The sequence below is a fragment of the Salvelinus alpinus genome, chromosome 6 (assembly GCF_045679555.1).
Source record: "Salvelinus alpinus chromosome 6, SLU_Salpinus.1, whole genome shotgun sequence".
In the NCBI taxonomy this organism is placed as follows: Eukaryota; Metazoa; Chordata; class Actinopteri; order Salmoniformes; family Salmonidae; genus Salvelinus; species Salvelinus alpinus.
Window position 1 is genome coordinate 52,679,554 of NC_092091.1, and position 26,167 is coordinate 52,705,720.

The 26,167-nt window shown below is 40.3% G+C and overlaps 1 protein-coding gene across 2 annotated transcripts in view; it reads right to left on the minus strand.

Annotated features, from left to right (window-relative positions):
* LOC139578854 (inactive ubiquitin carboxyl-terminal hydrolase 53-like) overlaps positions 1–25,097 on the minus strand; it is a 46,756-nt gene extending 21,659 nt beyond the window's left edge. For both annotated transcript variants that reach the window (XM_071406954.1, XM_071406953.1), the window contains exons 1-10: positions 24,583–25,097; positions 20,544–20,734; positions 20,107–20,282; positions 19,757–19,849; positions 19,200–19,334; positions 17,180–17,293; positions 16,469–16,551; positions 11,097–11,202; positions 4,659–4,805; positions 1,771–1,920 (exon numbers count right to left, since the gene is read on the minus strand). In XM_071406954.1, the coding sequence (XP_071263055.1) occupies positions 1,771–1,920; positions 4,659–4,805; positions 11,097–11,202; positions 16,469–16,551; positions 17,180–17,293; positions 19,200–19,334; positions 19,757–19,849; positions 20,107–20,282; positions 20,544–20,610 (1,071 nt within the window). In that variant the 5' untranslated portion in view covers positions 20,611–20,734; positions 24,583–25,097. The remainder of the gene's footprint in view (positions 1–1,770; positions 1,921–4,658; positions 4,806–11,096; positions 11,203–16,468; positions 16,552–17,179; positions 17,294–19,199; positions 19,335–19,756; positions 19,850–20,106; positions 20,283–20,543; positions 20,735–24,582) is intronic.
* Between the last annotated feature and the right edge of the window lie 1,070 nt (positions 25,098–26,167).

The window sequence follows — 26,167 nt, forward strand, 5'->3', positions numbered from 1 at the left end:
ATTTCCACCGGTCTAATGTCCATTGCTCGTGTTTCTTGGCCCAAGCAATTCTCTTCATCTTATTGGTGTCCTTCAGTAGTGGCTTCTTTGCAGCAATTCGACCATGAAGGCCTGATTCACGCAGTCACCTCTGAACAGTTGATGTTGAGATGCGTCTGTTACTTGAACTCTGTGATGCATTTATTTGGGCTGCAATCTGAGGTGCAGTTAATTCTAATGAACTTATCCTCTGCAGCAGAGTAACTCTGGGTCTTCCTTTCCTGTGGGGTTCCTCATGAGAGATAGTTTTGTGACTGCACTTGAAGAAACGTTCAAAGTTCTTGAAATGTTCCAGACTGACTGACCTTCATGTCTTAAAGTAATGATGGACTGTCATTTCTCTTTGCTTATTTGAGCTGTTCTTGCAATAATATGGACTTGGTCTTTTACCAAATAGGGCTATCTTCTGTATACCACCCCTACCTTGTCACAACACAACTGATTGGCTCAAACGCATTATGAAGGAAAGAAATTCCACAAATTAACAAGGCACACCTGTTAATTGAAATGCATTCCAGGTGACTACCTCATGAAGCTGCTTGAGAGAATGCCAAGAGTGTGCAAAGCTGTCATCAAGGCAAAGGGTGGCTACTTTGAAGAATCTCAAATATAAAATATATTTTGATTTGATTAACACTTGTTTGGTTACAACATGATTCCATGTGTGTTATTTCATAGTTTTGATGTCTTCACTATTATTCTACAATGTAGAAAACAGTAAAAATAAATAAAAACCCTTGAATGAGTAGGTGTGTCCAAACCTTTGACTGGTACTGTACGTGTGTGGTGATTCCAAATGAAACATGGTCTAGTGTTGTGTTTTTGTTGGTGAGGCACAGACCTTGTATAACTATCAGCTTAACGATGGATAGTTCAAGTAAGATGTTAAAATGTCTTCCATCTTTTGTGAACCTGTCCATTTTGCCTTCATGTTTCATCATTACAATTTGGCAGAGCTCTTCTGAGAACCTTAAGTTCATTGCTAAGCTTTTTTATTTATTTATTTATTTATTTTTAACTAGGCAAGTCAGTTAAGAACAAATTATTATTTACAATGACGGCCTACCCTCCCTAACCCAGACGACGCTGGGCCAATTGTGCACCACCCTATGGGACTGCGATACAGCCGGGATGGAACCCGGGTCTGTAGTGACGCCTCTAGCACTGCAATGCGGTGCCTTAGACCGCCGCGCGACTAAGGATCCCAAGAATAGCTCAAAGGATAGCCCAGCTGTTAAAAGGAAAGCATTGCTTTTATGGCTCTTGTCAATAAATTATATTTTATAAATACATTTTATAAATAAATTATATCAATAACCTACTTTCTTTTATTCATTAAAGACAGATTATGTTTGCCGTTGGCTATGTTAAAGGGACATTACACTCCAAAATCAACATTTGCAAGCTCTTTTTAGACCTCAATGTAGTCTAACATCAAGATGAATCCACATTGGATTGTGTCAATGTATCTGTATGCCAACACCAAATGAATGGAAAATATAAGCACCTAATAAGATCTGGAAATGATCTGTTCTGATTCATTTGATGTGGCTGGATCTACTGAATTGATGGCCTGGGACTTATCTCAACATAAGAGCACTTTTGAGGTTGTGTTCAAAGTTTTGACATGACTTCTGCAACATCTGCACAAATAGATAATCTATGAGATATTATAACCATTTTTCTCAATTAATTTGAAACAGACCCCAACACATTAATTTAAACACTCACCTCTTTCACGGTGGCGTCATCAAAGAAGACCCATTTTGAGGACTTGGTGTGATAAGCGAACGCAGAGTAATGTTTGCTGGAGAAACAAATCATTCCCACGAGACGTAACTCACTCCTTTTGGCGTTCTCATCAGTGACCCGGTTGAACAGCTGAAATATGACATACATGCAAAGATGGCATACACGAACAATGCATACATATTATCAATTAGGATAGGAATCGTCAACCAACTTTGACACTTAGTTAATACTCAAGCAACCTTAATACAGCTATCCAGTCTGGCTACTTTACAGACGCCTGCCAGATCTCACAACACCTGGATAGGATTTAGTCAGACTGATATGTGAACATAAACAGTGGACAATCATGTTGTCTCTTTGTGTGTGAGCTATTTCACATTTGGAGGGTGTTCATACTTTTGTTCTTTGATCATACTTTACAATATGTGCCCCTAATAACTTTGCATTTAAATGGTCGTTACAAAGGCAGGTACAGTGTAATTACAATTACATATAGCTACATACTACTAACAATTGTTATACCTGATTGTGGCATGAATAAATTCAAGGATTTACGAATAATATCAAGGTCATGTTTCACAATGTGTCCCTAATACCGACATACTGTAGGCAGGTGCAGTCAGTGTAATTATAGTGTAGGCACACATTGTAACATATAACTTACATCTGTTATACCTGATATAACACTACACCTAAAGTTCCCCTATACATGTAGTTACACAGTAATAACTGCAGTAACACCATTGTAATGCTGTCAGCTTTTCCTGATTTGTTAATCTGTTGTTATTATATTTTGAAAACAAGCAATTGAGTAATATCTCACATATTTGCAAATATTTGATTTGGTGTTTTTTGTTTTCTTTCATGATAAGATAAGATCTTAATTTTTAAGTTGTATTCTTCAAAATGGAGGCGTAGTTACTTTATTTTAGCAGATAAAATGAGACCACTGGAAATCTTACAGATTGAACTTTTAAGGATAATACTGTATACTGAAGATTTGCCTCTGGGGGTGCTTTTGAAACCAAAAGGGCCCACTAAATGGAATAAAATATTGTGCAGAAATTATATAATTGGACACCCATGTAAGAGTTAAAAATATTCTAAAATTAAGGACTGTGTTGTTGAATGGGATTGGGGTGCTTGCAATGCCCAGGATTGTGGGTTTGAATGGCACTGGGGACACCCATACAAAAATTACTAAGTTGCTTTGGATAAAAGTCTGTATACACTAGCGTTCAAATGTTTGGGGTCACTTAGAAATTTCCTTGGAACCTAATAACATACCAAAATACCAAATACTTAGACATTATTTCCTTGGTTTTGAAAGAAAAGCAAATTTTTTTGTCCACTAAAAAAACATCTAATTGATCAGAAATACAGTGTAGACATTGTTAATGTTGTACATGACTATTGTAGCTAGAAACGGCAGATTTTTTATGGAATATCTACATAGGAGTACAGAGGCCCATTACCAGCAACCATCACTCCTGTGTTCCAATGGCACGTTGTGTTAGCTAATCCAAGTTTATCATTTTAAAAGGCTAATTGATCATTAGAAAACCCTTTTGCAATTATGTTAGCACAGATGAAAACTGTTGTCCTGATTAAAGAAGCAATAAAACTGTCCTACTTTAGACTAGTTGAGTATCTGAAGCATTTGTGGGTTCGATTACAGGCTCAAAATGGCCAGAAACAAAGACATTTCTTCTGAAACTCATCAGTCTATTCTTGTTCTGAGAAATTAAGGCTATTCCATGCGAGAAATTATCAAGAAACTGAAGATTTTGTACAACGCTGTGTAGTACTCCCTTCACAGAACAGCGCAAACTGGCTCTAACCAGAATAGAAAGAGCAGTGGGAGGCCCCAGTGCACAACTGAGCAAGAGGATAAGTGTCTAGTTTGAGAAACAGACGCCTCACAAGTCCTCAACTGGCAGCTTCATTAAATAGTACCCGCAAAACACCAGTCTCAACGTCAACAGTGAAGAGGCGACTCCATGATGCTGGCCTTCTAGGCAGAGTTCCTCTGTCCAGTGTCTGTGTTATTTTAACCATCTTTTATTTTTATTGGCCAGTCTGAGATAGGGTTTTTCTTTGCAACTCTGCCTAGAAGCCCAGCATCCCGGAGTCGCCTCTTCACTGTTGACATTGAGACTGGTGTTTTGCGGGTACTATTTAATGAAAACAAAATCTGCCGTTTCCAGCTGCAATAGTCATTTACAACATTAACAATATCTACACTGTATTTCTTATCAATTTGATGTTATTTTAAAGGACAAAAACTATGCTTTTCTTTCAAAAACAAGGACATTTCTAAGTGACCCCAAACTTTTGAACGTTAGTGTATATTGTTTTTATTATGAATTATTATTGTTATCTTATTCTGTATTTGTCACGCCCTGACCATAGAGAGCCCTTCTTTCTCTATGGTGTAGTAGGTCAGGGCGTGACGAGGGGGTGTTCTAGTTTAACATTTCTATGTTGGTGTTTTGGTTTGGTTCCCAATTAGAGGCAGCTGGTAATCGTTGCCTCTAATTGGGGATCATATTTAAGTAGCTATTTTTCCCACCTGTGTTTGTTGGATATTATTTTGTGTTTGTGCATGTGCACCACGTAGTCACGTTTCGGTGTTCGTTTAATGTTTTGTTTTGCTTAAGTTCCACTTGATAATAAAGATGTGGAACTCTACGTATGCTGCGCCTTGGTCCAGTTCTTACGACAACCGTGACAGTATTATTGTTATTATTAAAATACATTTATTAATATTCAATAATCTTGTATATGAACCATACAGTCAGCCGTCAAGCCAAATTTTAGGTAAACAAGTAGCGACTAAACCTCCATTGTGTATTTTTAACTCTTACCCCCGAGAGGTTGAGATGTGGACCCAGTGACCTAACCACATCCTCTGTAAGGTCAGACTGCTCTGCGTCCCACACAAAGCCAATGGTGACGATCTCTGGGCAGTTCAGGAGAACCCGACGGATCTTGATGCTCTGGCCACAGTTGCTCTGCAAAGAAGATGAGAAACTATCATCCATGAGAGATAATTAAAAGCAGAAATCTATATATAAATCTATGTATTTTATTCCAGAAACCTTGTAAATTTTGCCATGAAACATGTTGCATCATATTGGAATCATAAACTATAATATATACAGGACTATGGTAGCACTTTATAATAACTCCACGTAATAAAGCATTCATAACGGATTAGTAAATAGTTTAATAATTTATTAATCACTAATCCCACATTTGTAAATGTTAGTAACCTAGTAACCATTTATAAACAACTTCTAAATTATTTAATAATGATGTATAAGATGTTTAATAAACCATTTCCTAATTGTTAGTTTAAGTCTTTTTGTGTCATCTAAAGTGACTCATCTAAAGTGTGGGCTATATATACTTTATAAATGTTTTGAGCGACCAGTGTCACAAGATATGCTATTGGTAGATATTCCAGCAGTCTCAAAATGGCCCCCAGAATTTATCAATGGTTAAACAATAAGCACACAACACAGAGGATCTTTAAGAAAATATATTGAAAATGATATTCCAAAACAGTCACACTGCTGTAATAGTGTGATGTGTACCTTTATACAGATGCTGAGAAAAATAACAAAAATGCTAAAATATGCACACACAGTGTTTTCGGAAAGTATTCAGACCCCTTGACTTTTTCCACATTTTGTTATGTTACAGCCTTATTCTAAAATGGATTAAATAACAAAAAAATCCTCAGCAATCTATACACAATACCTCACAATGACAAAGCAAAAACAGTTTTTTAGAAATGTTTGCAAATGTATTTAAAAAAAAACTTAAATACCTTATTTACACAAGCATATATTCATGATATATTCGAAATTGAGCTCAGGTGCATCCTGTTTCCATTGATCATCCTTGAGATGTTTCCACAACTTAATTGTCCACCTGTGGTAAATTCAATTGATTGGAAATAATTTTGAAAGGCACACATCTGTCTATATAAGGTCCCACAGTTGACGATGCATGTCTGAGCAAAAACCAAGCCATGAAGTCGAAGGAAAGGTCCAAGACAGGATTGTGTCAAGGCACAGGTCTGGGGAAGGGTACCAAAAAATGTCTGCAGGATTGAAGGTCCCCAAGAACACTGTGGCCTCCATCATTCTTCAATGGAATAAGTTTGGAACCACCAAGACTCTTCCTCTTCCAGGCCAAACTGAGCAATCTGGGGAGAAGGGCCTTGGTCAGGGAGGTGACCAAGAACCCGATGGTCACTCTGAAAAAACTCTATAGAGTTCCTCTGTGGAGATTGAAGAACCTTCCAGAAGGACAATCATCTCTGCAGCACTCTACCAATCAGGCCTTTATGGAAGACTGGGCAGACGAAAACACCTCCTTAGTAAAAGGCACATGACAGCCCCCTTGGAGTTTGCCAAAAGGCACCTAAAGGACTCTCAGACCATGAGAAACAAGATTCTCTGGTCTGATGAAACCAAGACTGAACTCTTTGGGCTGAATGCCAAGTGTCACGTCTGGAGGAAACCTGGCACCATCCCTACAGTGAAGCATTGTGGTGGCAGCATCATGCTGTGGGGATGTCTTTCAGCAGCAGGGACTGGGGGCATAGTACAGAGAGATCCTTGATGAAAACCTGCTCCAGATGGCTCAGGACTTCAGACTGGGGCGAAGGTTCACCTTCCAACAGGACAACAACCCTAAGTACACAGCCAAGACAATGCAGGAGTGGCCTCGAGACAAGTCTCTGAATGTCCTTGAGTGGCCCAGCCAGAGCCCGGCTTGAACCCGATTGAACATCTCTGGAGAGACCTTGAAAATAGCTGTGCAGCAACACTCCCCTTCCAATCTGCAGAGGAGAATGGGAGAAACTCCCCAAATACAGGTGTGCCAAGTTTGTAACGTCATACACAAGAAGACTTGATGCTGTAGTCGGTGCCAAAGGTGCTTCAACAAAGTACTGAGTAAAGGGTCTGAATACTTATGTAAATGTAATATTTCTGTTTTACTTTTTAATAAATTAGCAAAAATGTCAAAAAAACTGTTTTGCTTTGTCATTATGCGGTACTGTGTGTAGATTGATGATAAGAAAAATACAATTGAATCAATTTTATAATAAAGCTGTAACGTAAGAAAATGTGAAAAATGTCAAGAGGTCTGAATACTTTCCGAAGGCACTGTACGTGTTTTTTTGGCAGTGACTTTTCTACCAAAACCAAAGTGTGGATTGCAGTCACTCCTTTAGACAGTAGAAACTCAGTTAACCCAGAACTAAAACCTTGCGTGTACGTGTTTGCGAAGTCTATCCTCGCAAAAGGAAACTCTCCGCCAAAGCCTCTGCCCTCCTTCCGCTAATTTCACTACACGCACGAAGCAGTCAACGTTTAACCTTTTGTCAATATGTTTTCACTTTGTAAAAAATCGTGCCCAAATTAAACTGCCTCGTACTCAATGCTTGCTCGTACAATATGCATATTATTATTACTATTGGATAGAAAACACTCTCTAGTTTCTAAAACTGTTTGAATTATATCTGTGAGTAAAACAGAACTCATTTTGCAGCAAACTTCCTGTTAGGAAGTGAAAAATCTGAAATCGGGGCTCTGTTCCAGGGCCATCCTATTAATTTGCCTGAAATCTATGGATCTACATGCACTGCATACGCCTTCCACTAGATGTCAATAGGCAGTGAGAGGTGGAATGGGGTGTCTAGCTTGATCTGAGGCCGAACAAGAGCTTTTGGAATGATGTGACCAGACTTTTCATTGTTCAGGAAGGCGCGAGAAGGGACCCAAGGTTGCGTTCTGAAAAGCTTTCTGTATAGACGTTAGATATCTCCGGCTCTGATTTTATTTGATATATGTGTTAAAAACATCATAAAGTAGTTATTTTAAACCGAGTTATATCAGTTTATTGCGATTTTCGGCATTTTCTTTTCTTTGCGTTATGGTGAAGTTGGACACTCCTGCGCCACATGGCTAGCTTTGGTTGCTAATTCGACAGGTGAAGAGGACATTCTACAACCAAACAACGATTATTCTGGACAAAGGACCCCTTGTACAAGATTCTGATGGAAGCTCATCAAAAGTAGGAACCATTTATGATGTTATTTCGTATTTCTGTCGAAAATGTGTAGTCGTATTTTTCGCCCTGATTTTGGGCGCTGTCTCGCTATAACGTAAGCTGTATGTCATACTAAAGTTATTTAAAAAAACATCTAACACAGCGGTTGCATTAAGAACTAGTGTATCTTTCATTTGCTGTCCAACATGTATTTTTTAGTAAAGTTTATGATTAGTTATTTGATTAGATTAGGTGCCTCTCCAAGATTTCTCCTTTCATTTTGACTACGTATTCACATTGTAAAACCATGATTTGTACCGCTAAATATGCACATTTTTGAACAAACCATATATGTATTGTGTAATATGATGTTATAGGACTGTCATCTGATGAAGACTGTGAAGGTTAGTGAATAAATTTATATCTTTTGCTGGTTTTTTCGCTCTCGCTACCGTTGCGTTGAATGAATGCGGTTGTGTGGTTGGCTATTGTAGTAAGCTAATATAATGCTATATTGTGTTTTCGCTGTAAAACACTTAAAAAATCTGAAACATTGGCTGGATTCACAAGATGTTTGTCTTTCATTTGCTGTACACCATGTATTTTTCATAAATGTTTTATGATGAGTATTTAGGTATTTCACGTTGGTCTCTGTAGTTATTCTAGCTGCTTTGGTGAGATTTGTGATGGTGGCTGCAATGTAAAACTATGATTTATACCTGAAATATGCACATTTTTCGAACAAAACATATGCTATACAATAAATCTGTTATAAGACTGTCATCGGATGAAGTTGTTTCTTGGTTAGTGACTATTTATATCTTTATTTGGTCGAATTTGTGATAGCTCCTATGCGGTAAAAAAAAAGTGAAAATATGCGGTTGAGTCTTTTGCTATCGTGGTTAGCTAATAGAAATACATATTGTGTTTTCGCTGTAAAACATTTTAAAAATCGGAAATGATGGCTGGATTCACAAGATGTTTATCTTTCATTTGGTGTCTTGGACTTGTGATTTCATGAAAATTATATTATATGATATCCCTGTCGCGTTAGGCTAGGCTATGCTAGTCAGCTTTTTTGATGGGGGGATCCCGGATCCGGGTTTGTGACTCGTGAGAAGTTTTAAGCACTGCATACACCCAATCCTGGTACATCCAAATAATCAGTGACGAAAACCCAAACACTGAAACTACTCCTGCTCCTTGTCCTACGCAGTGCATACTTTTGCGAACAGATTCTTTGGTTTACGCACAGAATTTATCCTCATGAAAAGGGCTACCAAGTGAAATGTGTCTGCCGCATTTAATCAAACCCCTCTGAATCAGAGCGATGAGGAGGGTTGCCTTAATTCATCAACATCCTCGGCGCCCAGGGAACAATGGGTTAACGGTGTTGCTCAGGGGCAGAACGACAGATTTTTACCTTGTCAGCTCAGGGATTCGATCCAGCAACCTTCGGTAACTGGCCGAACGCTCCAACCCGCCCGGCTATCTACCGCCCAGAGCAGTCCATATACTGCTTACGAGGTAAGGAAGCACATATCTGAATACATTATTTCGCTGAACTATCCCATTACGTTTAAAACCTTACTGCCTTTAAAAGACATGTAAAGGTGCTGCCAAACAAAGCCACGTGTGAAAATAGTCTGCGGTTAAAAGACGGAGGCACTGCAGGCATTTAAAGTTTATACATGGAACATTTCTAACTGCAAATCATACATGTAACGTTTATACCTCAATCATATATCAGTAGTATTGAATAAATAAAAATCAACTAGTGAAAAATTGCTGTTGTGTGTAGGCTACATCTCCCTGTTTTATGATTATTTTGCGTTGGCGAGGTTGACAACATAAGCAAAACATTCCCATTACAACGCTTCCTCAAGTCCTGACATCAGATGTTTGACAGTTTTTGTGAATAAAATTCTCTATATATTTTCTTAAAGATCCTCTGTATTTTGTGCTTATTGTTTAACCATTGATATGTTCTAGGGGCCATTTTGAGACCTTCAGGAGCATCAGGTACTGCTGGAATGTCTACCAATGGCCATCTTTTTGTGAGAAATTACACTGGTATCTCAAAATATAAGTATTTTTAAAGTATAAATAGCCCACACTAGATGAGGCCATGCAAAAAGACTTAACTAATGAATAGAAAATGTTTTTTAAGGACCTACATTAAACATATTTTAAATGGAGTAATGATGAATAAATGATGAATAAACTATTTACTAATCCTTTATAATTATTATTTACAGGTTGTTAATTATTCTTAATGTTGTTAATATGAAAATGTAAAACAACTTTCATTACAGAAAATACAAAAATAGCTTTAATATCTAACTTTAAGAATCCTGTGTGATATGATTTTTTTTTATTCAGGCACAGTAGAAAGGGTTAATGGAACAAAGCACTTGCACCAGGGCTGACGCACATTGAAGTGGTAGACCAGTGCTAGCCAATCGAGATGAGAGAGCAACAGTGGATAAGCCTTAACTGCTATTTATATCCCTAACACTAGTCTGGCAGCCTCTCCTTCAGGCCTGTTCCATCATCATGTCACACAGCAGAATACAGACAGTAGAAATCAGCTCGATGCGGGTTTGAATGAAATAACGTCTGGATCTGCATTCACTTGCTTTGGGATACTGCAGGTACAGTAGATATAATATATCGTTCTGATGGTCATACTTTAAGGGTTCAGTTCAATAAAACAGTATTGTAGTATTTACAGAGTAGCATTTACTGTGAAGATGTTTCCCATTGTATTTTATATCACAGAATGTTTTTGATACTGATAGAATAGCTGGTAGAATCCATTCATCGCTAGATCCTTTACGTATTGAGAAGATGACAGTGATTTATAAACAAACAAGCATACTGAACATTGCTTCAGTAAGGGACTTTCACACAGTTCAGAAAGCACAATGACCCTCCACAACATGACCTGACTAACAGTCATTGACTAACAAAGTGATTTGATTGGACAAGGAGTTCTGGATTTCATGGGTTTGGACTATTTTGGGCATAGATTACATAAAAAATCCATTGGAGTCATGTACCGCTAGAAGCTGGGATGAGTTCCTCTAAATGACACATTGCAGTCACATTGTTCAGCACCAACTTTATGGCTGCATAGATAACAACATGGCCAAATGTCTATCAAAAACAAATATGTCACATTGGATATTAGACTTCAAACTATGGTTCACAATGAAAATGAGCAAGCAACATACCGGACAGTTCCGTAGGTCACCGATGGTGTTTGCCGCCTGCAGCAATTCCCCGAACATGTCCGACCGAAGCCTGTCGTTCTTCCCCAGGACGTGGCCCACCTGTTGGCTGGGACACAGAGGAGGCGGGATAATAGGGGTGTCTTTCTGCACTGTAAATCACATAAGCCTTATCCAAAACTAACAGCAAGTGGAAGAGGAACAATGTATGTAGTGACCCTTAGCAGGCTAGTACGGTCACATTTCACATTAGCGCCTTACTGCCCTTATTACTGTGTAATTATTTCTGTAAGTACAGTACAGTTACTGTATAGTTACTACACTGTACTGACACACTGTACTTACACACAAGTTAAACAGTTATAATAGCATTGTAGTGTAAAGTCTTACCTACCACTAGCACATTATGCAGTTGGAGTACTTTGGAACTAAACGTTTAGTTGGACGACCTACCAGAGCAGTAGGTCTATTCTATAACTAGCTGTGCTTACACACCTGGTACAAGGCATTCACATAGGTTATTGTCTTATAGTTATCATAGAATGATGCCTATGCACTGTAATATCAAATGTTGTCAAATCAAATGTTATTTGTCGCATGCTTCATAAAACAACAGGTGAAATGCTTACGTACAGGTTTTTCCCAACAATGCAGAGAGAAAAATATAGAACAAATAATAACACAAGGAATACATACACAATGAGTAACGATAACTTGCTAGACACTGAGTGTACACAACATTAGGAACACCTGCTCTTTTCATGACATAGACTGACCAGGTGAACCCAGGTGAAAGCTATGATCCCTTATTGCTATCACCAGTTAAATCCACTTCAATCAGTGTAGATGAAGGGGGGAGACAGGTTAAAGAATGATTTTAAGCCATAAGACAATTGAGACATGGATTGTATATGTGTGCCATTCAAAGGGTGAACGGGCAAGACAAAATATTTAAGTGCCTTTGAAAGTGGTATGGTAGTAGTTGCTAGCGCATCCGTTTGAGTGGGTCAAGAACTGCAACGTTGCTGGGTTTTTCACACTCAATAGTTTCCCTTCTGTATCAAGAATGATTCACCACCCAAAGGATATCTAGGCCAGCATCCCTTTGGAACGCATTCGGCACCTTGTAGTTCATGCCCTGACGAATTGAGGCTGTCGATGTGCAGGGGTACGAGGTAATTGAAGTAGATACATTATTAATACAAAAGTATGTGAACACCCCTTCAAATTACTGTATTCTGCAATTTCAGCCACACCTGTTGCTGACAGGTGTATAGTCGCGCACACAGCCATGCAATCTCCATAGACAAACATTGGCAGTAGAATGGCGTTACTGAAGAGCTCAGTGACTTTCAACATGGCATCGTCATCGTCATCGTCATCACCTTTCCAACAAGTCAAATCGTCAAATTTCTGCCCTGCTAGAGATGCACCGGTCAACTGTAGGTGCTGTTATTTTGAAGTAAAAACGTCTAGGAGCAACAACAGCTGAGCAGCAAAGTGTTAGGTCACACAAGCTCACAGAACGGGAATGCCGAGTGCTGAAGTGCCCAGCGCGTAAAAACCGTCTGTCCTCGGTTGCAACACTCACTACATACAATAACTGTTCGTCGGGAGCTTCATGAAATGGGTTTCCATGGCTGAGCAGCCGCACACAAGCCTAAGATCACCATGCACAATGTCAAGCGTCAGCTGGAATGGTGTAAGCTCGCCGTCATTGGACTCTGGAGCATTGGAAATGTGTTCTTTGGAGTGATGAAACATGCTTCACCATCTGGAAGTCCGAAGGACAAATTTGGATTTGGCGGACGCCAGGAGAATGCGACCTGCCCCAATGCATGGTGCCAATTGTAAAGTTTGGTGGAGGAGGAATAATGGGGCTGTTTTTCATGATTTGGGCTAGGCTACTTAGTTCCCGTGAAGGGAAATCTTAATGCTACAGCATACAATGACATTAATCTAGACGATTCTGTGCTTCCAACTTTGTGGCAAGAGTTTGGGGAAGGCCCTTTCCTGTTTCAGCATGACAATACGTGAGGTCCATACAGAAATCGTTTGTCGAGATCGGTGAGGAAGAACTTGACTGGCCTGCACTGACCCTGACCTCAACTCCATCGAACATCTTTGGGATGAATTGGAATGCAGACTGCGAGTAAGGCCTAATCGCCCAACGTCAGTGCCCGACCTCACGAATGCTCTTGTGGCTGAATGGAAGCAAGTCCCCACAGCAATGTTCCAACATCTAGTGGAAAGTCTTCCCAGAAGAGTGGAGGCTGTTATAGCAGCAAAGGGACCAACTCCATATTAATGCCCATGATTATGGAATGAGATGTTCGACGAGCAGGTGTCCACATACTTTTGGTCATGTAGTGTATGTACATATAGGTAGGGGTAAAGTGACTAGGCATCAGGATATATTATAAACAGTAGCAGCAGCGTATGTGATGAGTCAAAATAGTTAGAGTTAGTGCAAAGAGGGTCAATGCAGATAGTCCGGGTAGCTATTTGTTTAACTATTTAGTAGTCTTATGGCTTGTGGGTAGTTGTTTACGGTCCTGTTGGTTACAGACCGGGTGCATCGGTACCGCTTGCCGTGCAGTAGCAGAGAGAAAAGTCTATGACTTGGGTGGTTGGAATTTTTGTTAATTTGTAGGGCCTTCTTCTGACATCACCTGGTATAGACATCCTGGATTGCAATACCATGCGTAGCACCTTGCGGTCGGATGCCAAGCAGTTGCCATACAAAGAGGTGATGCAGCCAGTCAAGATGCTCTCAATGGTGCAGCTGTATAACTTTTTGAGGATCTGAGGGCCCATGCCAAATCTTTTCAGCCTCCTGAGGGGGAGGACTGTGTTGGTGTGTAAGGACCATGTTAATTCCTTAGTGATTTGGACACCGAGGAACTTGAAGCTCTTGAAGCTCTCAAACAAGCTGATCATGTAGTCCACGATCAGCTCGTTTGTCTTGCTGATGTTGAGGGAGAGGTTGTTTTCCAGGCACCACACTGCCAGGTCACAGACCTCCTCTCTATAGGTGGTCTCATCGTCATATGTGATCAGACCTACCACCGTCGTGTCATCAGCAAACTTGATGATGGTGTTGTGGGTGAACAGCGAGTACAGCAGGGGACTGAACGCAATCGTGGGTGAACAGGGAGTGCAGCAGGGGACTAAGCACTCACCCTTGAGGGGCCCTTTGTTAAGGGGTTGGCGTGGCGGATGAGTTGTTGCCTACCCTCACCACCTGGGAGAGGCCTGTCAGGAAGTCTATGATCCATTTGCAGAGGAAGGTGTTCAGTCCCAGGGTTAGTGATGAGCTTGGAGGGCACTAAAGTGTTGAACACTGAGCTGCAGTCAATAAATAGCATTCTCAAATAGATTTTTCCAGGTGGGAGAGGGCAGTGTGGAATGCAATAGAGATAGTGGATTTGTTGGGGTGGTATATGAATTGGGCTGGGTCCAGGGTGCCTGGGATGATGGTGTTGATGTGAGCCATGACCAGCCTTTCAAAGCATTTCATGGCTACAGATGTGAGTGCTACGGCGGGATAGCCATTTAGACAGGTTACCTTGGCGTTCTTGGGCACAGGGAATATGGGGGTCTGCTTGAAACATGCATTTATTACAGACTGGGTCAGGGAGAGGTTGATGTCAGTGAAAACACCAGCCAGCTGGTCAGAACATGCTCTAAGCATCCTGGTAATCCATCTGGCCCCGCGGCCTTGTAAATGTTAACCTGTTTAAAGGTTTTACTCACATCGGCTGCAGAGAGCGAGATCACACAGTTGTCCAGAACTACTTCTGCTCTCATGCATGGTTCAGTGTTGCTTGCCTCGAAGCGTGCATAGAAGGCATTTAGCTTGTCTGCTAGGCTTGTGTCACTGGGCAGCTCGAGGCTGGGTTTCCCTTTGTAATCTGTGATAATTTGCAAGCCTTGCTACATCCGACGAGTGTCAGAGCCGGCGTAGTAGGATTCGATATTAGTCCTGTATTGATGTTTTGCCTGTTTGATGGCTCCTAGAAGGTCTTAGTGGGATTTCTTATAAGCGTCCGGATCAGTATCTTGCTCCCTGAAAGCAGCAGCTCTTGCCTTTAGCTCAGTGAGGATGTTGCCCTTAATCCATGGCTTCTGGTTGGGATATGTACTGTACGTACGGTCACTGTGGGGACGATGTCTTCGAGGCAATAAGTAACGAAGCCAGTGACTGATGTGGTAAACTCCTCAATGTTATCAGATGAATCCCGGAACATATTCCAGTCTGTGCTAGCAAAACAGTTCTGTAGCTTAGCATTCACTTCATCAGACCACTTCCGTATTGAGTGCATCACTGGTACTTCCTGTTTGAGTTTTTTCTTGTCAGCAGGAATCAGGAGGATAGAGTTATGGTCAGATTTGCCAAAGGGAGGGTGAGGGAAACGCCTTGAAAGATTTCTGTGTGTAGAGTAAAGGTGATCTAGAGTTGTGTTGCCTCTAGTTGCACAGGTGACATGATGGTAAAATGAGTTAAAACAAAAAGTGCCCCCTCTGGAAAAATGCCCCCACTGGATGAGCATTTTCTTGTTTGCTTATGGCCCTATACACCTCGTTGAGTGTGGTCATAGTGCCAGCATCAGTTTGTGGTGGTAAATAGACAGCTATGAAAAATCTAGATGATAACACTCTTGGTAAATAGTATGGTGTGCAGCTTGTCATGAGGTATTCTAACTCAGGTGAGCAAAAATCGGACACTTTCTTAACATTAGAGATTGAGCACCAGCTGTTGTTAATAAAGAGACACAACACTCCCCCTCTCATCTTACCCGAAGCTGCCGTCCGATCTTGATGGTGCATGGAAAAGCCAGCGAGGTGTATATTATCCAAGTTCTTGTTCAGTCACGACTTCGAGAAACATAGGATATTACGGTTCTTCAGGTTCCATTGATAGGATAGTCTCGAACGGAGCTCGTCCAGTTTGTTCTCTAGTGATTGTACGTTCGCCTACAAAACAGAGGGCAATGACGTTCTAGATGCTCGCTGACATAGCCTAATCATGACTCTGCCTCGCTTGCCTCTCTATCGCCGCCTCTTCCTCTTTCGAGTCCCGGCGACCAGGGCCTGGTCCGTGGTAAGCATAAATTCCAGAGTTGCCGACTCATTGTAGGAGAAATCTTCATCCAAATCGAGGTTAGTAATCGCTGTTCTGATGTCCAGAAGCTGTTTTCGGTCACAGGAAATGACGGTGGAAATAAGTTAAGATCAGCGTAAAGAAACACAAAATATTAGGAGCCCGTAAGACGGCAGCTATCCACTGCAGCGCCATCTCACCAGAGAATCCAATTTTGGCTTAGAGCAAAGATTCAGTTCAGTTTGACAAGTTTCTTAGAGGAAGTACTTACCATAGGGCTGTGGTGGAGACATAATGCACTAGCTCTGTGAAAGGAAGGGGGTCCGAGGAGGCGCCACAACTACGACATACAAACTGCAAGGGGAGAAAAACAAGTTTCATGTCAAATTAAAATAACAGAATAACTATAGAGAAAGTTGAAATTGGAAATCCGATGATATGTGTATAGGCCTTATCAGATTGGCCTTCGGGTCATCTATATACAGTATATTTGACAAAATGTCATTTATGCTTTTTTTTCATCTTCCCTTAGCTGTGTATGTTTGCTGTGTGTATGCTTTTATTTATGCATGTATATGTCTTTCTTAAGCGGTGTAAGAATTGCCCTTCGGGGACAATAAAGATCTATTGAATTGACTTGGTTTTATAATATTTTTGTTGTTACTGAGTGTGTCACTATTGGGTAACACTTTACTTAAGGCATACAGTTATAGTTATAAATGTTTTATAAAGGAACTTATAAAATGCTACGTCTTTTTATGTGGAAATGTATCGACTGAAAATGGCTGAAAATAGCGGTTTCATTATAAGATTATACACATTATAAACACTTCATAAATACTGATGGCAAGGCTTATAATGCATTATGAACGTATCATAATGCATTATACCTATATCCCTTAAGTAGAGTGTTATCCAATAGTCTATATGTCTCTCCTTTTCCCTCTTCCCAATCGACAGTGGAATAAATACATCACATTACCTGTTCATAAAGTGTCATGGCAAACTTCTGGTGGGTAATGCAGGACTTGGATGTGCAGGCCTCAGTCGCTGTGTCAGAAACTATGTGCAGGTGAATTCTCTCCAGAATGTTCTCCTTGTGCACCAAGAATGAAACAAAATGAGGTCAGACATCTGAAGTCAGTTACTGTTAAGAGTTTTCCATTACATCCTTAGCATATGTAGTCCAAACTATCCTGATACACAAATCTGTGAGTAAAAACATAACAGTGTACACTGAGTGTACAAAACGTTAAGAACACCTTCCTAATATTGAGTTGCACTTGTAGTCCATGCCTCAATTCGTCAGAGCATGAGGTGTCGAAAGCATTCCAGGGATGATGGTCCATGTTGACTCCAATTCTTCCCACAGTTGTGTCAAGTTGGCTGGATGTCCTTTGGGTGGTGGACCATTCTCGATACACACGGCAAACTGTTGAGCATGAAAAACCTAGCAGTGTTGCAGTTATTGACACACTCAAACCCGTGCGCCTGGCACCTACTACCACACACCGTTCAAAGGCACTTCAATCTTTTGTCTTGGCCATTTACCCTCTGAATGGGACACATCTGTCCATAATGAAGCGCTTCTCTGCCTTCTTAACAATACTATCCACAAGGCAGGTCCTACAGGCCATAGTTTTGTCACACCTGGGCTACTGTTCAGTCGTGTGGTCAGGTGCCACAAAGAGGGAATTAGGAAAATTACAATTGGCTCAGAACAGGGCAGCACGGCTGGCCCTTAAATGTACACGGGGAGCTAACATTAATGATATGCATGTCAATCTCTCATGGCTCAAAGTGGAGGAGAGATTGATTTCATCACTACTTGTTTTTGTAAGAGGTGTTGACAAGCTGAATGCACCGAGCTGTTTAAACTACTACAGTAGAACAAAGCTCGGACACCCATGCATACCTCACAAGAGATGTCTTCACAATCCCCAAGTCCAGAACAGACTATGAGAGGTGCACAGTACTACATAGAGCCATGACTACATGGAACTATATTCCACATCAGGTAACTGATGCAAGCAGTAGAATCAGATTTTTTTTTAAATTAAAAAACATCTTATGGAACAGAGGGTACTGTGAAGAAACACACACACACACAGGTACAGACACATGCATACGCACACAGGTACTAGCACACGCACTCCACACACACGAACATTGTAATATTGTTGTATGTTGGTATTATACATTTTGTATTGTAGATATGTAGTGGTGGTATAATGTTATATGATGTACTGTTTTATCTATGTGTATTACAAGTTCTGTAATGTGCTTGGACCCCAGGAAGACCCCTTTGCAGCAGCTAATGGGGATCCCTAATAAATACAAATACAAATACATACACAATCCATGTCCCAATTGTCTCAAGGCTTCTTTAACCTGTCTCCTCCCTTGTGCAAGAATTCACATTTCAACTATGTAATCAATGAAACAATGTTAACTGAGTTTACCAAAAAGAAACTCAACTGCTCAAAATTCTAAACGTATTTTTTTGCAGCATAGGAAACATTTTGTCTTACCCTGGCGTCTTCCTGACTTCCCTTTTGGTTGAATAGGGTTGTTATGGTCTTCAGCTAAGATGGTACCATTGGACGGCTCTGGGAGAATCCCCAAATATCTCAGTTGGAGGTATAACCTTGTCTGTGCTAAGCAGAAAATACCCTCTGACCTCCTAGCTTCTGTTCCTTTAGCTCAGTGTTTCCCAAACCTCTCCTTAAAGTACCCCCAGCCGTTTGCACTTATTTGATTTATTCCAGAACTATCACAGCTGACTTAACTGGTTAAGTGACTAGTTGAATCAGGTGTATTTGTACTGGAATACATAGAGTAGTCTGGGTTAGGGTTGCGAAATTACTTTTGGGAAAGTTACTGGAATTTAGCAAATTTAACGGGTACCAAAGGAGAGTTTTGGGAAACTACTTTAGTTCAATAAAAAAGGCTGATATGATATTGCGACTGCTAAAAAAGAAAGCGCTACAGTTCTGACTTACAAAGCACTCTGCAGCGTCGTCCATGTGGCCTAGTTGGAAGCGTTGCTCGTCCTTAAAGGTTTCAGCAAGGGCGTGGCGCAGGCTATCTGAAGGCAACGCTCGCTCTCGGCTCTCCTGGAACTGGCTGAAAATACTCTGCAGGGGGAAAATGCATCGTAGAGAATTACTTAGTACTGTAAGTTGCCTTATTTATCAAGTCACTAAGGGCCGGTTTCCTGGACCCAGAAAGAATGTTCAATGCAGTCCAGGATTAGTCTTAATTCTAGGCCTGGAACACTGCCCACTAGGCACAGACGTCAATTTAACATCTACTTCATGTTGGATCAACGTTATTTTATTGAAATGACGTGGAAACAATATTGATTCAACCAGTGTGTTCCCAGTGGGTGGGTTTAAAATATCTACAAATATCAATGGCTATTTTTGTTTAAATAGAAACTAAATAACTATTCTACATTTTAATGAGTGGTATGGAGAACTTGGACATCTTGTGATCTCTTGAATAAGTCATTAAACTAGGTGGAAGATGTATTGTGATGATGATATTATATACAAACCTTTAAAGCGCAGAAAATGCAGGCATCCCCTAGACAAAAATGACCAGGAAGCTGTCTCAAACTCCTCCTGAAAATGTCCAACTGCCATAGCACCTGTTCAGGTGAAATGACAGACAGGTCATATTCAAATCACATTTACATGTTTTTTAATCCAACAATATCTGTAACATAAAATGTTATTACTGTTTTAGTTCTACATGAAGTTCTACATGAAAAGTAGACCTAGGTCCTACATAAAAACATGTATACATCTTAATTTAGTAGTAATCTTGCCCCTTAGCCTTCCATGGGAAATAAGCTATGTTTAAACTATTGCATAAACCTGCATATTGACAAGGTTTAGCACCCACCTGTACGGCACTGTTGAGGAAGCAGCTATTCTGGCCTGGTTCGTTCAGCAGGCCTTTGGTGAGAGCCAGAGACAACATGCTCCCAGGCTGATAGGACTTCCCCAGACCCCCACCACCACCAACACCTCCAGGCTTTTTGAAGAGTTTGACCCATGCCAGAGAGTTAGAGCCTGCCCCTGGAGGGAGAGTAGTCACCAGTTGTTTTTATGTTCTAATAGCAATTGGATATACAAATGTGGCTCCTGGACCAGGAGTTTAAGACTGCTGTTATGAGATATATCCATAGAGAACACTTTAATCATACAATACATCCTGAGGGGTAAGTCCTTATGTATCCATGCAAATCTTAGAGAGGAAATAGCACTTGGCCACTGGTTATGATCATACATTGGGTTAGGTAGGATTTAGTGACTTGTGTGATGGGAGCTGTTGTTTACCTTCTCCGGAGAGTGGGGGAGGTTTGCCACAGCTGGACATACTGGGAAGAGGGAGCTGGCAGGCCATGGGACCAATCCATTACATCCCTGCCTCGCACTTCCAAAGAGATCCATTGAAGTCATTCCCAGGCTCATCCATAGGGAAGCTTTGGAATAGCACTATTGTACATTGAATGACAATGGGACCAAGTCTAAAGAGAGGAAGAGAGTTGGGACAAATCATTGGCTTTAAAAAAAAAACGTTGGGCAATGACGGCACAAGCAGCACAAAGCGTCATTCTGCTACCAAACTTTGCATCTGCTCTGTTCTTCAAATAAATGTGCTTTTGTAAAAATAAAAAAAATGCAGGAGTTGTTAAAAGTAGTAATCATTGGTTTTTGTTTGACATACATTTTAAAGTGAAAAATCTGGTTCTCAATGTCACTCTGTTACCGTTGCATTGCCCTAATATTTAATATCACTGAGTTACCACTTAAGTTCACATGTATCTAACTTGAATATTTTCCCTGTGTTCATTTTCAAATAGATTTTTTGAACAGATTAGGGACAGATACAAATTAACAGTTGAAACAGTTTTTCAGTAAACTGCATCATAGTTTAAGCCAATTGTCAATGCTATTTGTGATACAATTTCCTGATTCCCCATGGCCACCCCTTACTGGTGCTTGGTCCCCACTCTGGCCCCCCATGAAAATACATCTTAGAATCGCCCCTGCTATTATGTTGCGTTACTGCCATTGTTTTATCCTATGCCTTAATACATTGTTTATGACCTTCTCAAAGTGTTATGATTTTATTTTACATACACCTAAATAGAATCTAGATGATGATAGTTATATAAGTGACTATAGATACTAGATACTAGAGACTAGAGACCATAGAGACTAGGCCTACAGTTGCAATGGCTTCTCTGTGTTGTGATTGACGTGAGCTGGGTGGACAATGTTAGAACTGTATAGGTTACTTGGGCACTGAATCAACAGTCAGTTCATAGGCAGTAGCTGCTTTTCAAGTCACGGATTGTCACAGCACTGAAAAATACAGTACAACCTGGCATTTCATCAAATTATTTAATCACTTTAGGACTGTGTGAAGGTCTGGATACTCCCCATACCAAAACAGCACATATAGTTTGCTAACTAGGCCAATGAGGCTCCCTGCAGAGTTGGGGTCAATATGAATGGAAGTCAGTCGATTCTGGAAGTAAACTGACATTCCAATCGAATAATTGAAAAAAGGGCATCTATTTACAATGACTTCTCAATAAACTGAAAAGTAGAAGACATGACCAAAAGTATGTGGACACCTGCTCATCGAACTACTCATTCCAAAATCATGGTCATCAATATGGAGTTGGTCCCCTCTTTCCTGCTATAACAGCCTCCACTCTTCTGGAAAGGCTTTCAACTAGACGTTGGAACATTGCTGTGGGGACTTGATTCCATTCAGCCACAAGAGCATTAGTGAGGTTGGGCACTGATGTTGGGCGATTAGGCCCAGATTCATCCGTCAGACTGCCAGATGGTGACGTGTTATTCATCACTCCAGAGAACGCGTTTCCACTTCTCCACAGCACAATGGTTTTACACCACTCATGTGCAATAGTGATCTTAGGCTTGTGTGCAGCTGCTCGGCCATGGAAACCCATTTCATGAAGCTCCTGACGAACAGTTCTTGTGCTGACGTTGCTTCCAGAGGCAGTTTGGAACTCGGTAGTGAGAATTGCAACGGAGGATAGACGATTTCTACACGCTTCAGCACTCGGAGGTCCCATTCTTTGAGCTTGTGTGGCTACCACTACGCTGCTGAGACGTTGTTGCTCCTAGATGTTTCCACTTCACAATAACAGCACGGGGCAGCTCTAGCAGGAAGGAAATTTGACGAACTGACTTGTTGGAAAGGTGGCATCCTATGACGGTGCCACGTTGAAAGTCACTGAGCTCTTCAGTAAGGCAATTTTTTATTTATTTTTTAATTTAACCTTAATTTAACTAGGCAAGCCAGTTAAGAACAAATTCTTATTTACACTGACAGCCTACCAAAAGGCAAAAGGCCTCCTGCGGGGATGGGGTTAAAAATAGAATTAATTAAATAAAAATAGGACAAAACAGACATCACAACAAGATATTCTACTGCCAATGTTTGTCTATGGAGATTGCATCCATGTCTGCTCGATTTTATACATCTGTCAGCAACGGGTGTGGATGAAATAGCCGAATCCACTAATTTGAAGGGGGGTCCAGATACTTTTGTATTAATAGTGTATATATATATTTTTTTTAATCACTGTTTTTATTTAAATCACTTCCTGAATTGACTGCCTTCAATTCAAATTCACCCAAACATTACAGACAGGACAGGTTGTTGATCTTGTTGCTGAGCTGTGATGCTGCCGAGTCATGATGTTTTCCAGGAATCCACAGAATTAATTCCATATGAAGTAGGATTAGGCCTCGAGCCAAGTAATAGGCCTAATAGCCTACAGGTAGGTAACCCAGAAGCACATTACAAAACCTTAGGTTGCTCTTATAGTGTAATAACACTGTAATTGCACTTCATTCTACATTGAACTCCATCTCTATCACTACGTGATTGTAAAGCATTACTAAAATAATATGTTATTACAATGTTGTTATTGTAGTAATTACAGTGTTAATACACAGGTATAAGAGCAAAAATAATGGAAGTGTTACCGGTAAAGCTATTCTCATCCTCTTCTCTAAGAGTTGGCTATGGACTATCACTTTAGTGTTTCTAATCCATAAAGATACTGCTAAATAACACATAATATTTTATATTCTATAATATTTTCTGGGTCCAACCAGCCACATTTTTCTTGAAAAATGGTTATCCTCCTCCTGTCTGACAATGTAGTCAGATCTCAGATGTGCCATGGAAACAGTGAGCAGGAAGAATTATACCTCCCATTAATACTGTATCTGTGTTCCAAATGGCACCCTATTCTCTTTGAAGTTCTCTACTTTTGACCAGGACCCATACGGAACTATATGGGGAATAGGGTGCCATTTGGGATGCATCCAATAGCTCCTACTAATAACCATGTATTAAACAAGAAGCCCTGTATTAAGACAAGTAAATCCCAACCCAAAGTGCTCTACAAACCTACTTCAGGGATCATACAAGAGCTAGAGGCAATTATAGCGCCAGCATTCCATCTGATATTGTTTCATAACTACCTAGATGTAGTGGCTAGAGGATGTTTGATTCTGGACAGGGCTGCAGCTTGGTTTTAAAAAGCTATAGCCCTGTCCAGAAACAACCTGTTAGGCACTAATGCAGATCTGAAAGGTTTGGATAAGAATAAGCAACATGACAGAACATCCCACCTATCAATACATTACTTTAGGTATGCATGAAATTAGATGTGAACTATGCTTTCACATTCTGTTTGCCATCACTGACTTAAGCATAATATCTAACTGCATCTGTAGTTGACCCATGTCCTTATTTTTGCTATTTGCAAATAATATGTTTTTGCTTGTAAGAATCAAATGTTTACAAAATGTGCAAGATGTTTAACTGGATACACTAGATACACTGCCTTCAATTCGAATTGAGCCCAAACCCTGGTGTCCAGGCTAGTTATCCAGCCCATGTTGTGACCAAAAAGTGGTACAGTATACATATGAACCTGAATAATCACAAGCAAATAGAATAGACATGAACAAATATGATTCAATTTGTTTATCTGCACAAGTGGTGTATTCTTCAAATAGAAAAAGGATGCTTATCAAAGCCCTATAATTATAACCTTCATATGATTTAATTTGGGCTATAATTCTCCATCCTTGCATGCACTGTATTAATCGAAATAGCGAGGGGTTTACACGAACCTCAGGGACTTTTCTAACATGCATAGGGCTACTTCAGATGCCATTGCATATCGTGCAATTTACACCTGTTAGGACGCATGCGTGTTATGGGGGAACCGCTTTATTTACCGCAACTCGCATCACTGCATCACAGAAAAACATACCCGTTCGATACAAAATGTCATAACACACATGCAATACTCACCGTATCGCGTCGATAATATTATGCCGATATAATAGATCTCCCAAAGCAGTTTAGTTGTCAACATTAGATTCCCACAAGTTTTGTCCTGTAAAAATCCTATAAGCAAAAATGACTGCAATAGACTACACAGACACGCTCCTGGATAATGTCAGGTAGTACTGGTGGATGGAATCTGTGGGCAAATGCAGTATTAAGGCCCGCATAGCTACAATAAATTGCTACGCTAGTGCAGTGATACAATGCCAACCCGCATTTTAACCGTCATACCCGAATACTTTTTAGCTCTTGTCTTATTCTAACCTGACAATTTTCTTGGTGTTTTGACGTTTTCGGTTCAACAGCGGAATTCATTTCGGGAAATAAATCCAGCAGCGGTCTATGCCTGAATGTCATCCGCAGATTAGTGATGTTTTGAGAGTTGCGAGGTCAAAATCCGCCCCTAGTGTACAGTAGCCTAATGCAATTCCCAAAGAGACATTTCGGCCGCATGGGCGCACTTGATGGCAAATCGCTTGTCTCGCAGAGCAGACAAGCATTCGGCGTTTGGTTTGTCCCATTTGAGGTGAGACTAGAAATCACATGACTCAAAAAACTGTTTCACAATAAGGCTGACTGCAGCATGTAACGTGGCAATAGTCTGGGTTTACTATATTAAGCTATGCTTTGACGTTTGCAATTATAAAATGCAATTATCTAAAGACCATGTTCCTTGAGATAAAACATATTCAGGGAGGAAATATAGATGGGTCATTCTGCAAGGAAAGAAAAGTCCATGTCAATAGCTAGGTATCCATCCAATTGGAGACAGATTTTCATGCAAATATTCTAAAATCCACATAAAGAAAATATGCATATTTTCCACCAAATGGACTTGAAAAATCAGTGCGTGATGACATAATAAACACACAATTTACTTTTTCTCTATAGTTTTCATGTACCGAATAAAAATAAAAAGTTCAATGAGTTTCCATCACATTTTCAACTCTACCACTAGTTTTGTCACAAAAACTGTTGGATTAAATAGCAAATGTGCCTCCTCTGGGCTTGGCACCTGCGCTCTAACCAACAGTTTACAAATACAGTGCAGGTAGGCTGTGCGGGTTGGCTAGTCTACATGATCAGATTATTATGGATAAGAGCCAGAATATTTTGATTTGTCAAATGGCAGTCAAGCATCGATCACAATGTCACCAGAATAAGACCCTCTGTATTTATTGAAAAGCAGCATCAAGCCCATCACTGTACACTTTCACCACCCTGTGAAGTTCATCATAACTTATTTCTTTAGCCTAATAAACTGCATGGTTTCCCAAGTGGTAGTGGGAGGACCACACACCATATCATCATGCCTCCATATTTACTTTCATATATGATGGTAATTATATCAATATTTATCCATAAAGGCGTTTCCACCACCATTTCCCGCATAATTAATTTTACCTACACAAAAAGATCCCATGTCTAATGTTGCCATTTATAAAATTACAACGACACTTCCTGTTTCTGTCAAAGCTGTCATGATTTAATTTTTTTTAAATATTACTTTACTTGGATGACTGTGGATGAAAACGTGGTTAGTAGCTAG